Source organism: Paroedura picta, chromosome 9, assembly GCF_049243985.1.
Source record: "Paroedura picta isolate Pp20150507F chromosome 9, Ppicta_v3.0, whole genome shotgun sequence".
NCBI lineage: Eukaryota > Metazoa > Chordata > Lepidosauria > Squamata > Gekkonidae > Paroedura > Paroedura picta.
In genome coordinates, this window is record NC_135377.1 from 70,941,094 (window position 1) to 70,955,138 (window position 14,045).

Below are 14,045 nucleotides of genomic sequence, written 5' to 3' on the forward strand. Positions count from 1 at the left end.
TCTTTTGATCCAACCTGTCATTTGTCAGGGAATGAGGACAAGACAAATGACTGTAAAACAAGGCAATTGGATTTCCTACCTCTACAATGTCTTACTTGATTCCCATGACACAATTTTTATGTTATTCATTCTTGCCGTAGTAAAGCAAACTTATTGGCTACCCAGAAACAGATGAGTGCAATCAGTCTCTTATAAATATAAATTATATTTTTTCACCAAAGGAAATCAAATAGCCCTCCCTTATAACAACTGCTTCTAAAACTTCGTTGATTCTTTCAATAGTTTATAAAACACTTAAGAAAGGTCAGGATCAAGGATCAATAATTTTTAAAAGACTAAGTAGTGTATTTAGTGCTTTACCCTTTACTAAACAAAGGAGGAACTGTTATATCAAACAAGTGGTTCAATCTCTGCTTTTCATTGTCCTGTAGTGTTATTTCCTCCATGCATTCATTATTTTGCACCTCTCTACAATTCAAGATAGAGTGTTTTCCTAAGCAACACCAATAACCAATATGCCAATAACTGAGCCAAGTATGGGTTCTGCTGCCACTCATTCAGACTGATCTAGGAAATAATAAATACCTCTATGTGGTATAGAGTACTTCTGAATGTTTTGAAAGAAGAAGTCACGAGATTCCTCCTAAGAACTCCTAATCCTGGACCCAAATCCACTAAATAACTATGGCTCCATGGCCAGCATTCCATTTTTAGCAAGGCATTTCATTGGTTGGTGGCAGTTCTGGAAGTGGACTATCTAGACCTAATTCCAGATGAATTCATTCCTAGGTTTGGGAAACAAGCACATCTGATTCCATTCATTATTTTCTCCAGAGAAAAACAGGCCTCCCTCTTGATTCTCTTGGTGGATTTTGATACTACTGACCACTAGAGGTGGGCACGAACCTGGAAAATGGAAGTTCGTTGGATTGTGGGTGGTTGCGGGTCAGGGGGATATCACGAACCCTAAACCCCAAACTTGAATGGACCCCCCCCCTTGAGTTTGCTAACTGTTTAGCTGTTTCCTAGGGTGCTATACGTGTGAAATTCACTGTGGAGCCCCCTGACTGTATTGCCTCATTGTGGCATTCTTCAGGCTTTGAGAAACCCAAGACGTGGCACAATCATGCAGAATATGGTTGGGAAGCAGAGCTGTGTACATGCCTACCTGGGGCCCCTCCCCTTCCCACCCATCATTGGCCATTTTGGGAGGAGGGGGTGCATGTCAATATGACTATATATGGTCATATCACCCAATCAATGTTTAACAAATTTAAAACATTAATTAGCTCCCATCAAAGAAACCCTGGTTGAAAAAGCCTGACCTAAAGGCTCATGACACAAGTAGGGAAAAGACTGAAGGAGACACTCAGGTAACATGTCTTCAATAACTTATTAAGATTATAAGATGACTAGTAATTAAGCCCGCTGCAGTTGAAATACAGCGGGCGCTAGCGGGCCTATGGAGTTGGACGGGGTGGTTGTGCGGCCTGAGACCCTCCCCCGTCAGCCGGCAGCTCCTCAAGGTCCTCCCCCTGCGCGGGCCCTACCTGAGTCGTTGCAAGGTAGGGAGGAAACGGAGTTGGGCGTGCTCGTCGGCGAGGCCGCCGCCATTGGGGGCGGCTCTGCTGGTTCTGGCCCGGCAGGCGGCAGCTGCTGGAGGCTGGCTGGGCCGGCGGGGTGGGCGAAGCTGCTGGCAGCGCTGCCGCGGCTGGCGGTGGGGCTACGGCTGCGGGGGAAGGCGGCGCCAGCTCGGCCGCAGTTGCGGGTGTGACTTGAGGCTGGGGCGCAGCCGCGGGAAGTAGGAAGCCGCGTGGGTCGGTGGCGAGGCGGCCTGCTCGCGGCTGGGGCCGGCGCCGGCTCCTCCTCGCTGGGCGGGCAGGAGGCAACCTGCCGTGTCAGGGCCGAGTTAGAAAATGTCAGGTGTCAAAAAGATTTTTCCAAGAAAGGGGCCTTCACTGTCTATCCTCTTGTCTAGGAGTAGTCAAGCTGCAGCCCTCCAAATGTCCATGGACTACAATTCCCATGAGCCCCTGCCATCGAACACTGGCAGGGGCTCATGGGAATTGTAGTCCATGAACATCTGGAGGACCACAGGTTGACTACCCCTGAGATAGACCACTGGAGATAACCTTACAGTCTCATCCTCCTTGAACAGAGCCTCATGGGATGGCTTCCGATGGAAAGAGTTTGGGGGGGGGGGTCAAATGCTAATTAGTCCCAGGTCACCCTGATGGAAGGAGCCTTAACGTCGCACTTCACAGGTTCAGTAGCTTTGAATCATTTGCTATAAAGCTCATATTCATTTCTATTCTCCCCAAACAGTAACTATTATTTTAAATAGTTATACTGCACGATTCCATACGAAGGCTTGCGAGACAGTTTAAAGCTATGAGATACTACAAACGGTAAGACTGTAACACAACAAAAAATTTTTTTTTTAAAGAAGTAGCAAAAAACAAAAGAAAAATGCATTAAAACAATTTTGAAATAAAACCAGATATAATCTGAAGCAGCTCTTAAAACCCTGAAGCAGCCAATGCGAAGTCAGGGAAAGCCTCTTAAAAGCATGGATAAAAGCACAGCAATCGGATAAATCAGAAAGCTTCACAGAGGAAGGGAAATTTAAGAGGCCAAAGAGGGGGAAAAAATATCTTTGCCTGGCACTTAAAAGCTTGTAAATTCAGCACCAGTCAAGCTTCTATATCGAGGGAGTACCAGATCTTTCTCCACTACAGAGAACATTCTTCCTCTGGTGCTAGCCCATGAAAACTAAGCTCCCCTCCCTTGATAGATCTCTGATGATCTTGACTCTCAGCCATGGATGGGATGAGAGATGAGACAATCCCTCAGGCGCCCTCAACCTATCTTGGGGGCAGATATACATGCATTTTTATCCAGACACACATCAGGGAAGTACTGAGAATATTCAAATATTTTTCTGACCTCTCCTGGGGCTTTCATGGTTGAAGAGAATACCATTCACAGCGAAAAGATTGTAGGCCTCCCTGAAGTTCACCACAATCCAATAGGCGTAGAGTTTGGCTGCCCCTGAAACGACAATTTCATTCACTGAAACACACATACGTACACCTTCAAGGAAGGCACAATATTCCTTGCAGACCACAGGCTAGGTAAGAAGTATAATTGCTTCGATATCAATAAAACTGTACGAATAAGCTAAACAACAGCTAGGCGACAGTTCGTGAAAGGCAATCATTTTTAACCTATAATTTAAAAAAAACAGAGAGAATAAATGTAAAATTTGTTACCAGACTTGGGTAGCCCAGGCTAGCCTGATCTTGTCAGATCTTGGAAGTTAAGCAGGGTCAACCCAAGCTAATAAATGGATGGAAGACCTCCATGGAATACCAGGGTTGTAACAGGGAGACAAGCCATCTCTGTCTTGCCTTGAAACCCTACAGCAGGGATTCTTCCCGGAATCCTGGAGCTACACAAGGGCTCCCCAGGGATTCCGTGGCCTTTCCCAGAAGTCCAGATGGCCGCTGACATCACTAGGCATCACTGGAGCCCACTTTCCCTCTTGCTTTACAGGCCTAGTCTCTTTCTCCACAATGGAAATGGTAAATGACTGATTGATTAATTGACTGGCCCCAGCATCTTTCTTCCACACCCACTTCTCTGAAGGGGCATGTCATCATTTCCGGGGTTCCTCAAAGCCCGAAAAATATTTCAGGGGTTCTGGCTGAAAGGTTGAAAAAAGCTGCCTTATGGGGTCACCATAAGTCCGCCATGATGACAGCAGTTTCCACCACAGTATGTAGAGCAGATGCAAAGCATTTAATCTTCTGTGCAAATGGTTTCATTTCCAACAATCCAATGTTAGAAGCTACAGCTGCAGCACATAAGGAAAGGTTCGATCTAATTCTGTGATGCTGCACTCCCATTTGCTTTCCCTTGAGATATTCCTCAGCCCGTCTCAACACAGTCCACTCTCTGCTTTATTGAGGAAATGCACATTTAGAAAAATCGGAGACAGTTTATGAGCAGGGACAACATGTGGACAACCTAACAGACTTACCGTATGGCGACCTGGGATAAAAGGGAGTGGTCTCTTTTTGGGGTATTTCTTGCACTTTCCCAAAAAGTTCACTAGTTGAGGCTTGGTAGAACTTCACAGAGGTTATAAGACCACAAGTCTTGATCGCATCGAGGAGCCGTAAAGTGCCGATGCCGTCGACGTCAGCTGTGTATTCTGCTAAATCAAAAGATATCTGGAGAGAGCAGAAACACAAATAAAAATGAGATCATTTAGGCACTTTGCAAAATTTAGCACTCAAGGTTTCCAGCATGCTCCTTTACACCGACTGGCTACATACATAAAATATATGTTTCATTCCAATATCTTAAATAATTCTGTCTTCTTGAGAGAAATAATTCTATTGATACATATGTGATAAAATTCTTTCAGAGAAATGTTAGGGCCCAAGGAAGTCATTTTGCATCTTCCTTCCTTCCTTCCTTCCTTCCTTCCTTCCTTCCTTCCTTCCTTCCTTCCTTCCTTCCTTCCTTCCTTCCTTCCTTCCTTCCTTCCTTCTCCCAGTGGCTCACAACCATAAATTCCAATACAATCAATAAAATAATTCCAATAACATTAGCTGCCTCCCCCCTTTTTTTGACATTCCATCCCAGTGCAATAAAGGTGTACAAGGAAAACTTTCCATTTTGTGGCTGGACTGCTTTCTCTGGTTTTTAGAACCAGTCAAATAGGTACAATGCAACAGTATTCAGTGACCATGCCTGCCAACTGCCAGAGCAAAATGCTGTAAAGCAGGTGATACCATATTTTTAAATGGTAAAACGTTATTGGTTAGGGGCAGACTCTAATCAGTAAGGTTGTTTTTGATGTTAACATAAAAGGGAATCCGTGATCAAAGCTGTGCTTTATCTGATCAATTATCGTCTTTTTATTAGGATACTTTTACGTGGAAAAAGAGATTGTTATCAGGACATCTCACACGTACAGCATCTCGAACTGCACACCTTCCAACCAGCGAGCCTCAGTTTAAAATAACATCAATCTAAAAATAGCATTCGGTAGCAATTTGAAAAAAGAAATGGCAAAAGGGAGTCAGCCTTTTACCTTAGTGCAATCACTATAATGCCACTTCTATGATTATCTATCACGTTTTCTTAGATTTGCCCCAGGAAGGACTCTTTAACACCTGTTAGAAAGTGGGCAAGAACAGCTTTTGTCATCATTACATTGGAGTGACAGAAAACCTTTACTTACTGAATTCTTACCCACATATCTTACATCTGCTGGAGGCATGGGGGGGGGGCAGGGAAGGGGGAGGAAGTCCAAATCAGACTTCCTGAGAAATGGTTTTTATTATGAAAGGACATACTGCAATAGCTGTAGGGGGAAATGTCCAGATGTGAAGACATTGTCTGTTCCTCACCCAGAAACCAGGGGTACCCGGCCACTCTGGTCTTTGGAGCACAGTTTGATTGCAAATTGTGAATGGAACCTTCAGGCTCTGGGGGGGAGGGGGAGGCATTTGGTTTTTCAAATACATAAAACTGGATCGCAAATGCTTGGTTCATGCATCTTCTCTCATGGCATCTCTCGTCATCATCTTTGCATGTGAAAAATCTAATAAAATAAAAACAGGTGCCTCAGTTCCGAGTTTTCTGCCTACTGGAAGGAGGGAAGCTGTTGTTGACTTTGCGAAGCTATCTCAATATTCAGGTGTGGACTGCAAATACCTTGTGCATGTGTGTGCCAGAACTGATTTCCCTCAGATACTCTCTCTCCCCCGTGCATTTGCACAGCACACTCAAAGAAAAACCTCTGAGGAAAAACACGCTTCTTTCAGATTTCTCTGTGGGTGGGGAACAGTATTTGACTTTTCTCTCTGGTGTTCCAGCTAGGGATGCTAGCTTCCTGGTGGGACCCAGGGATCCCCTGGAATTATAGTTCATCTCCAGACTACAGAGATCAGTGGGAAAAGAATGCTTTGTAGGTTTGACTCGATAGATTTGTACCCCACTGAGGACCTAGTCCTCTCCAGGAGTTTCCCAACTTGGATGTGGTAATACTACCCTCCACCCCACCCTGACCTCTGCTGGTGGCCCAGGAGGACCAGGCAACCCTAGTTCCAGCCTTGTTCATTTTATATTTTCATTGAGTAAATTCCAAGTATGCACCAACAAAGTAAATTGTTTTACTGAGCCTTCAGGGAGGGCGGTATATAAATCTAAAAAATAAATAAATAAAATAAATGCCACCAACCATGCCCCATGGTTGCCACCAACCATGCAGGTACTAAAGTAGCACATTCTTAACATGCCTGATTTTACATGCCTGATTCCTTCTGCTTTAGCCCAAAAGAGACATCATCATTCAACCTGTACTAGTCAATTTTTAATGAGATCAGAAGTGATCTGCCAGATGACCACTATGACCTACAAATACAATAGTTCAAATTTGACAACTGGATGTTAGTCAGAATTTCTGGCAGGATTATAAAAAATTTACATGGAATGTTTGCTCTGCTGTAGGGATTGGAATTGTTCATGTAGATATCCTAGATTTAGGACACTGGCCAATAAAAATGTCATCCCTTAACTCTAACTATTACTCTTTCAACTAAACGGAATTCTTTCACAAAAGAATACTTAAGTTTCTTGTCAATAAATGTCTTAGTGTGCATAAGAAAGGAAGGAGAAAGAGAAAAAGGAATGTTTTAGGATTTGAGATTTTAGGATATGTCATAAACTCTATCAGTACATGCAGTGCAATCTAACTGAATTCAATAGTAACCATTTTAGGATTATGATTTCAGCCTTCTTCGTATCTTATTCAGTGGAACTAAGGAACTGACTAAGTCAGCCTTTTTCAGCTTACTGATCATGGAGGAGCCTCTGAAATAAATGTTCAGGCTTTGAGGACCCTGGGAAGTGATGTCAGATGGCCATGCCTCCCTGCCACACCCCTGGAAGTGATATAACCACATGGACCTTTTGATTCCTTTCACTCCCTCCTCCCACCTTTATTTCTATTATGGCGGTACTACCTCATGTCAGCTAGAAAGTAGGGCAGGAGCTGAGAAGACAGCCCATACCCCCCATTCCATGTCACAACCAACTCCACCCCCTTGATTTTTACACCCATGGCCTACCCGCTGAGCCTTCCGGTTGTGATCCGGGTGGAGGCGGCCAGTTCCCTAGATCAGGGGTAGTCAACCTGTGGTCCTCCAGATGTCTATGGACTACAATTCCCATGAGCCCCTGCCAGCATTTGCTGGCAGGGGCTCATGGGAATTGTAGTCCATGGACATCTGGAGGACCACAGGTTGGCTACCCCTGCCCTAGATTATGGTCAAGTCCATTAAGACAGGAGGGGAAAGGCCACAGACCCCTTCCCGCATGGGCCCCTAGGGTCTACGGACCACTGGTTGGGAATTCCTGATCTCATAGTCAGGGACAAAGAATCTATATTTTAGAACAAACTGTTTAGTGGCTACAGTGACAGAAACATTTTAAAGTTACGGAAATATTTATATTTAAAACCTTCAAAGAAACCTGTCTATCTACATGATTGATCTCATGCATACAAACACAGATCTGTACTATAGCCAGGAAAGGGTTTACTATTTGCTGCAGGTTCCATGAATAGTGACACAGTAATGCCCTCAAAGGTTTCTTATATAGTGAATCCAGCTGTACTAAAAGCTTTAAGCGTTATTATTTTAAAAGTCCAAAAGGGGAGTCTTGAAGAGTCACCAGAGAACCTTAGCAAGGGAGTTGTAAAAAGATATCCAATTCATTTTGCTTTATAGGAGCCATGGGAACCAAAGGCTAGGAATAAAATGTGGGAGGCGTAAAAGTGATTTTCAAAATTCCCTTTTAACACTTTGTTATTAATGTTATACACATGGCTAAAGGAAAAGTAGAAATGCAGCCTGTATTTGAATCTAATCTATACACTGTGTTAACCATTGTATTCCTGTACATTCTCACTGCATTTTGAATGTGGGGTTCTCAAATTGTGTAACAGAAACTAGAAAGCATAGTATGAAAATACCCCTAGATCTGTGGTCCCCAACCTTTTTATCACCGGGGACCAGTCAACGCTTGAGAATTTTACTGAGGCTCGGGGGAGGGGTAGTCTTTTGCTGAGGGACATCATTGCCGCCGCTTGAATCCCTGCTCTGCTTGCTTTCCCTTCGGCACCCCTGACTTCCTGCTGCCCGCTGGGGGGCACTGCCATCAGCAGCTGCACAGTGCCACGCCGAGGGGAAATCCCAGCCATGGTGGCTGCTGGAGAGCACCAAAGGTGAGCTGGCGGCAGAGTGGCAGGGCAGCCCCTGAGGCAGCAGCCAGGGAGAAGGACGAGGAGGAGCCGCGGCCCTGTACCGACTGATCTACGGACCGGTAGTGGTCCCCGGACCGGGGGTTGGGGACCACTGCCCTAGATGATAATTCTGCAGCCCCAGTAAGAGGCAGCTCAGTGGGAAATGAAAAGAGGCAGGAATGGGGAACATCCTGGCATCAATTCAGAGAAATCTTGGAAGTAATGCCAGTCCTCTCTAGGAATTGTAGGCAATTTTATGATCAAACCAGGATATTTACAGAAGGTACATCACACCATTGAGCTGACGGCATTTTTAATGTTTCTCCCCGATGCCACTTTGAAAAACAAATAGATAAGTTTTATTGTATTAGCCATTGGCCATCACAATACTGTTCAATCAAAAGTGTATACAAAAATATAAGATAAAATTTAAACTCTAAAATCAACAAGACTAAAACTCACTAATATAGAGTCAGAGTTAAAATGATTAGAAGAAGAAGAAGAAGAAGAAGAAGAAGAAGAAGAAGAAGAAGAAGAAGAAGAAGAAGAAGAAGAGCTGGTTCTTAAAAAATTATTATAACACAATTTGTTTACATAGTTAGACTTAATCTTCTTGGTGGCAAGAACAAATAGGGCAACTCTATTGGAAATATACATATTGTTACCTGATACCAACAGGATTAAACACTCAGATTTCGCTATGCCCCAAGCAGTGGGCAAATTTTTTTTAATGTATTTAGTTCTCATTGTACAGAGGGCAGTCAAGAATATTATGAATAAGGTCCTCAAGTTCCTCCATACCACATATACAAAGATGATCACATATGGAGGTATCGACCACTGCAAACTGCACTTCAAATGGGTAAATGCCCTTCTTAGTGTTAAGAAAGGTCACTGGGTATGGGGGTCTATGATGAACTCTTTCAAATAATTTAAAGAAGAGTGCCGCTTTAGATTGAGCTATTGCACTGCAGTCGATTAATGCATCCATATAAAAAATCCATTTACATAGAATGTTTCTGGATCCCAGAAGATCACCAAGAAACAGGAGCTAGGGCAAGGGGGTGTCCACCCCCATCTTGGCACACTCAAGTTCAGATGTATTCTAGATTTTTTTTTAATTTTGAGATTGTGGGAAGTCTGCAGAATGAGAATAGCTTACCTACCAACTATTATCCCATGAACCCAGTGCTTTTGTTATCTGGCTGGACAACTAGTAGTCACCTCAAAGGAGTTTGTGAAGATGTGGCACAAAGATAACAGAATGTGGAATGAAGTAGACAATCATTTAGTTTGAAAGTTAACATATTGAAACAAATTGTTTAGAAGAGCTGTTTTTTATACGCCACTTTTTACCACCTGGAGTCTCAATATAGCTTACAAACACCGTTCCCTTCATCTTCCCACAACAGTCACCCTGTGAGACAGGTGAGGCTGGGACAGCTCTCCATGTATAGCTAGCTGGATGACCTTGGGCTAGTCACAGTTCTCTTACAGTTGTTCCGACAGAGCAGGTGTTTGTAAGCCACTTGGGGACTTCTTCAGGCAGTACAAAGCAGGGTATAAAAAGTGAGCTCTTCTTTTCTCAGAGAACTGCTGCTGGCCCATGGTCACCCACGTGACTACATGTGGAGGAGTGAGGAATCAAACCCGGTTCTCCAGATCAGAGGCCAATCCTCTTAACCACCACACTGCACTGGCTCTCCATTAAACACCTTCCTCTACTTAAAGAAGCCAAGCTCACACATTACTTCAACATAGTGATTTCTTCTATAATGATTGAACTGCTTATATTTTTCAAGAGAACCAAATAAAAATATTAGTTTAAAGATCTTTATTAGTTTGTCAGTCTGTGAGATATTCAATTATTATATTTTTCCTGAGTTTTTGCACTTGCATGTTCCATATTGTCATCTCAATACTGTCAACAAACCAAAAATATGTGTAATTTAGTAGGCAAATATTATTTTCAGAAAGTAGTAGAAATCATTAGTCAGATGTTTCTTCGCTCAATTGTTTTCCTTTCTCTCTCTCTCTCTCTCTTTTTTGCTTCTCTTTCTTTCAAGATCATTATTTCTTTTGGTCACATTTATTTTATAGAATCATATAATCATAGAGTTGGAAGGAGCCATACAGGCCATCTAGTCCAACCCCCTGCTCAACGCTGGATCAGCCCTAAGCATCCTAAAGCATCCAAGAAAAGTGTGTATCCAACCTTTGCTTGAAGACTGCCAGTGAGGGGGAGCTCACCACCTCCTTAGGCAGCCTATTCATCTTTCATTACAAAGATGCCCTCTCTCCTTGTTAGTAGCCAGATCCATCAACTTGCTGAGAGGCAGTTTATAGCTAACATTAGCATAAACATCCTTCCTAAAATATAATATCAGAAATCATAAGTGCAAGACAATACCAGGCCCACAATGACACAGAATAGATGGCAATCAAAAACAAGCCTGGACATATAGTTTAAAAGTGTAAGTGTGGCTGGCTAGCTAACAATCTCCACGCCCCAGAGAAATGCATAATTAAGGACAATGGGTCTCTCAAGAGGAAGGCAGGGAGGGAGGGAAATAGAGAGAGGCTGGGCTGCAAGCCAGCCCCAGGGAGGCCAGAGTAGCCTTTAAGGTCGCTTGCCTGGCCAAGATCCTGGGGCTAGGAAAACGCCATCCCCTGGCAGGATGTGGCCCACAGTGGCCTGGAGGTGGCACACCCAACTTTGAGTGGACAAGAAAATCCCCGCAACTGCCCGCCCAACTCCAGACTGAAAGGCCCCGCCGTGGCCTGTAAATGCCCCGATATCGCCCATCTGGATGGAGCCCCCAAAACCTCATCCACTGCCCTGATCAAGGCAGCACCAACATACACGGGTCTCTTTGAGGGCCGCCATGCACTGGGGCGCCCCTTGGAGGTTCCGAAAAAGCTATGTGCTGCCCCAATTGGGGTAGTGCTAGCGTACAGCATTTTCAGAGCCTCCGAGGGCCGCCCCAGGTCATGGCAGCCCTCAGAGAGGCCTCGGCACACAGGTGCCAGCCCAGTATCAAACTTGGTTTTCAGGCCAAAACTCGTTTTCTGCTAAGCAGCTGAAGCATGTTAACTATTTCCAGTCGTGATCAACTGTTATTGTTCAGCTAGCAAGAGCTACAAATGTCCAGAACTGCTGTACTTCCTGGCAGTGGACAGGAACTTTGTGCTGCTGCTATGAGGAGGGAAGGAGTCCATGACATAGAGGAAAGAAGTGCACAGATATACAACAATGAAGTAAGAAATTCTATTCAAAACATATACTAAGAAGAAGAGTTGTTTTTATACCCCACTTTTCACAACCTGAAGGAGTCTCAAAGCGGCTTACAATCGTCTTCCCTTTCTCTCCCTACAACAGACATCCTGCGAGGTAGGCTGGGCTGAGAGAGCCCTGACAGAATTGTGACTGGCCAAAGGTCACCCAACTGCCTGCACATGGAGGAGAGATGGGGAATCAAACCCAGTTCTCCAGATTAGAGGCTGCTGCTATGAACCACAACACCAAGTTGGTTCTCAACAGTTATGTGCTCAGATTTGATTCAAATGGGTAGCCGTGTTGGTCTGAAGTAGCACAATAAAATCAGAGTCCAGTAGTACCTTTAAGACCAACAAAGATGTATTCAAGGCATGAGCTTTCGAGTGCAAGGAAGAGTGCTTGCACTTGAAAGCTCACACCATGAAAAAATCTTTGTTGGTCTTAAAGGTGCTACTAGACTCTGATTTTAGTGTGCTCAGAATTGTTACCTCTTATGTCACTTATCTGTCCATGTTCATATTTTACCAAATGCAAGCCTAGATATTATACCTAAAGAACTGAGTTTTGAAAAATCTATTTAGCAGCCAATCTATCTGGTTAGAAAGATAATAAATAAGACCCTGATCATTGATGTGACTAGGACAAAATGCCATTTGTCGTCTCCCCCCCAACCCCAAACTAGCCTTTCCGATAGACAAGTTGCGGGGGTAGTCAAGCTGCGGCCCTCCAGATGTCCATGGACTACAATTCCCATGAGCCGCTGCCAGCATTCGCTGGCAGGGGCTCATGGGAATTGTAGTCCATGGACATCTGGAGGGCCGCAGTTTGACTACCCCTGGACAAGAGGATAGACAGTAAAGGCCCCTTTCTTGGAAAAATCTTTTTGATACCTGACATTTGTTATGTCTTTATTTATTTGAAATATTTCTGTGATGCTGTTCAAAGCATTTAACAGGAGAAATCTACAGTAGCATAAAAAAAAAAAACCCGGTGGGGGCACAGAGAACGTTAGAAACGCAGCAGTTTAAGAGAAATAAAAACCAAGTTGTAGACATCCTCAAATTGGTCAGTACTGCTTGTAATAGCTCATGATATTATATAAAGCGACTGTTGTTAATTTTATTATGTTTTCCATTATTTCTGCATCCTGAAATAGGAAGACATGATAGTACCTGGGGTCTTATGCATGCAAGGAGCAAGAGTGTTTTGAATTGAGGAAAGGCATGCAATAAGTTTCTACAATGTGAAATATGGACTTCTAAAAAATACATACATGTCTTTCCAATAATCCAGAACAAATTATAAAATTTAACATCAGGCTTTATTTTGTATTTTGCCTTTCAGTACGAAAAATTATAAATGGAGTGATTTCTTGTTTTGTCACATTACGGAAAATTTCCACACGTTTCTATCCCCAACATCTGCTTTCTGTTTCAATTACTGACACATCTAAAGATATATAATTATTGCGCAGTCCAAAATAGCAAGCAGGCAAGTTCCATTAAGTCAGAGAAAATCAGTGTATCTCTTAATATTTTCAGACACCTTTCCTGGCAACATGAAAAAGGAAAAAAAAATTCAGAGTAAGAAGTAATTATACTGTGGTTCTAATCCAATCTATTTAAAACACTAGGTCATTGTTACAAAGACCATGCACAATTTATACGGAGTTTCTGATTCTGATGATATATAACGCAGATATATGACTAGCAAATAGGCATTCACAAATACATAAAATACCATATAAGATTAAACAGTACATACCAACAGCTATAGCAAAACAATGGTATTCATGACTCTTAGAAGCACTACTGTTTTCTTAAACGTGTTTACAACCGCTTAAGCTTTCTCCTGTGCAAAATGTGAACTACTGCAATATTCCAGTTTTAACAAAATAAAGTGCAACGAGCAGTAATGGTTTCTAAGTGCGTTTCCCACAAAACCTGAAGCAAAAAAGATTCCACAGTAGTCTAATTCACACAAGAAGTTATTAAGCTGTCATCTGTGTACATACAACAGACACAATCATTTTTTCCCAGTTACCCTCTGAGTTTCCCTCACTGCATTCATTCCATTATTTTATAAGCTACACCATGTAATATTATAGTAAACAACAATGAGTTACTGCTGTTGACTTCTTAAATAAGCACCATCCAATATTCACAAGAAGAGCCTCTTGTGGTGCAGAGTGGTAAGGCAGCAGACATGCAGTCTGAAAGCTCTGCCCATGAGGCTGGGAGTTCGATCCCAGCAGCCGGCTCAAGGTTGACTCAGCCTTCCATCCTTCCAAGGTAGGTAAAATGAGTACCCAGCTTGCTGGGGGGTAGATGGTAATGACTGGGGAAGGCACTGGCAAACCACCCCATATTGAGTCTGCCATGAAAATGCTGGAGGGTGTCACCCCAAGGGTCAGACATGACCCAGTGCTTGCACAGGGGATACCTTTAT

The 14,045-nt window shown here is 43.3% G+C and overlaps 1 protein-coding gene across 2 annotated transcripts in view; it reads right to left on the reverse strand.

Moving 5' to 3' along the window:
* The window catches only part of GMDS (GDP-mannose 4,6-dehydratase), a 369,384-nt gene that overhangs the window by 272,665 nt on the left and 82,674 nt on the right, over positions 1 to 14,045 (reverse strand). For both annotated transcript variants that reach the window (XM_077353300.1, XM_077353299.1), the window contains exons 5-6: positions 4,043 to 4,235; positions 2,947 to 3,051 (exon numbers count right to left, since the gene is read on the reverse strand). In XM_077353300.1, coding sequence (XP_077209415.1) covers positions 2,947 to 3,051; positions 4,043 to 4,235 — 298 coding nt within the window. The remainder of the gene's footprint in view (positions 1 to 2,946; positions 3,052 to 4,042; positions 4,236 to 14,045) is intronic.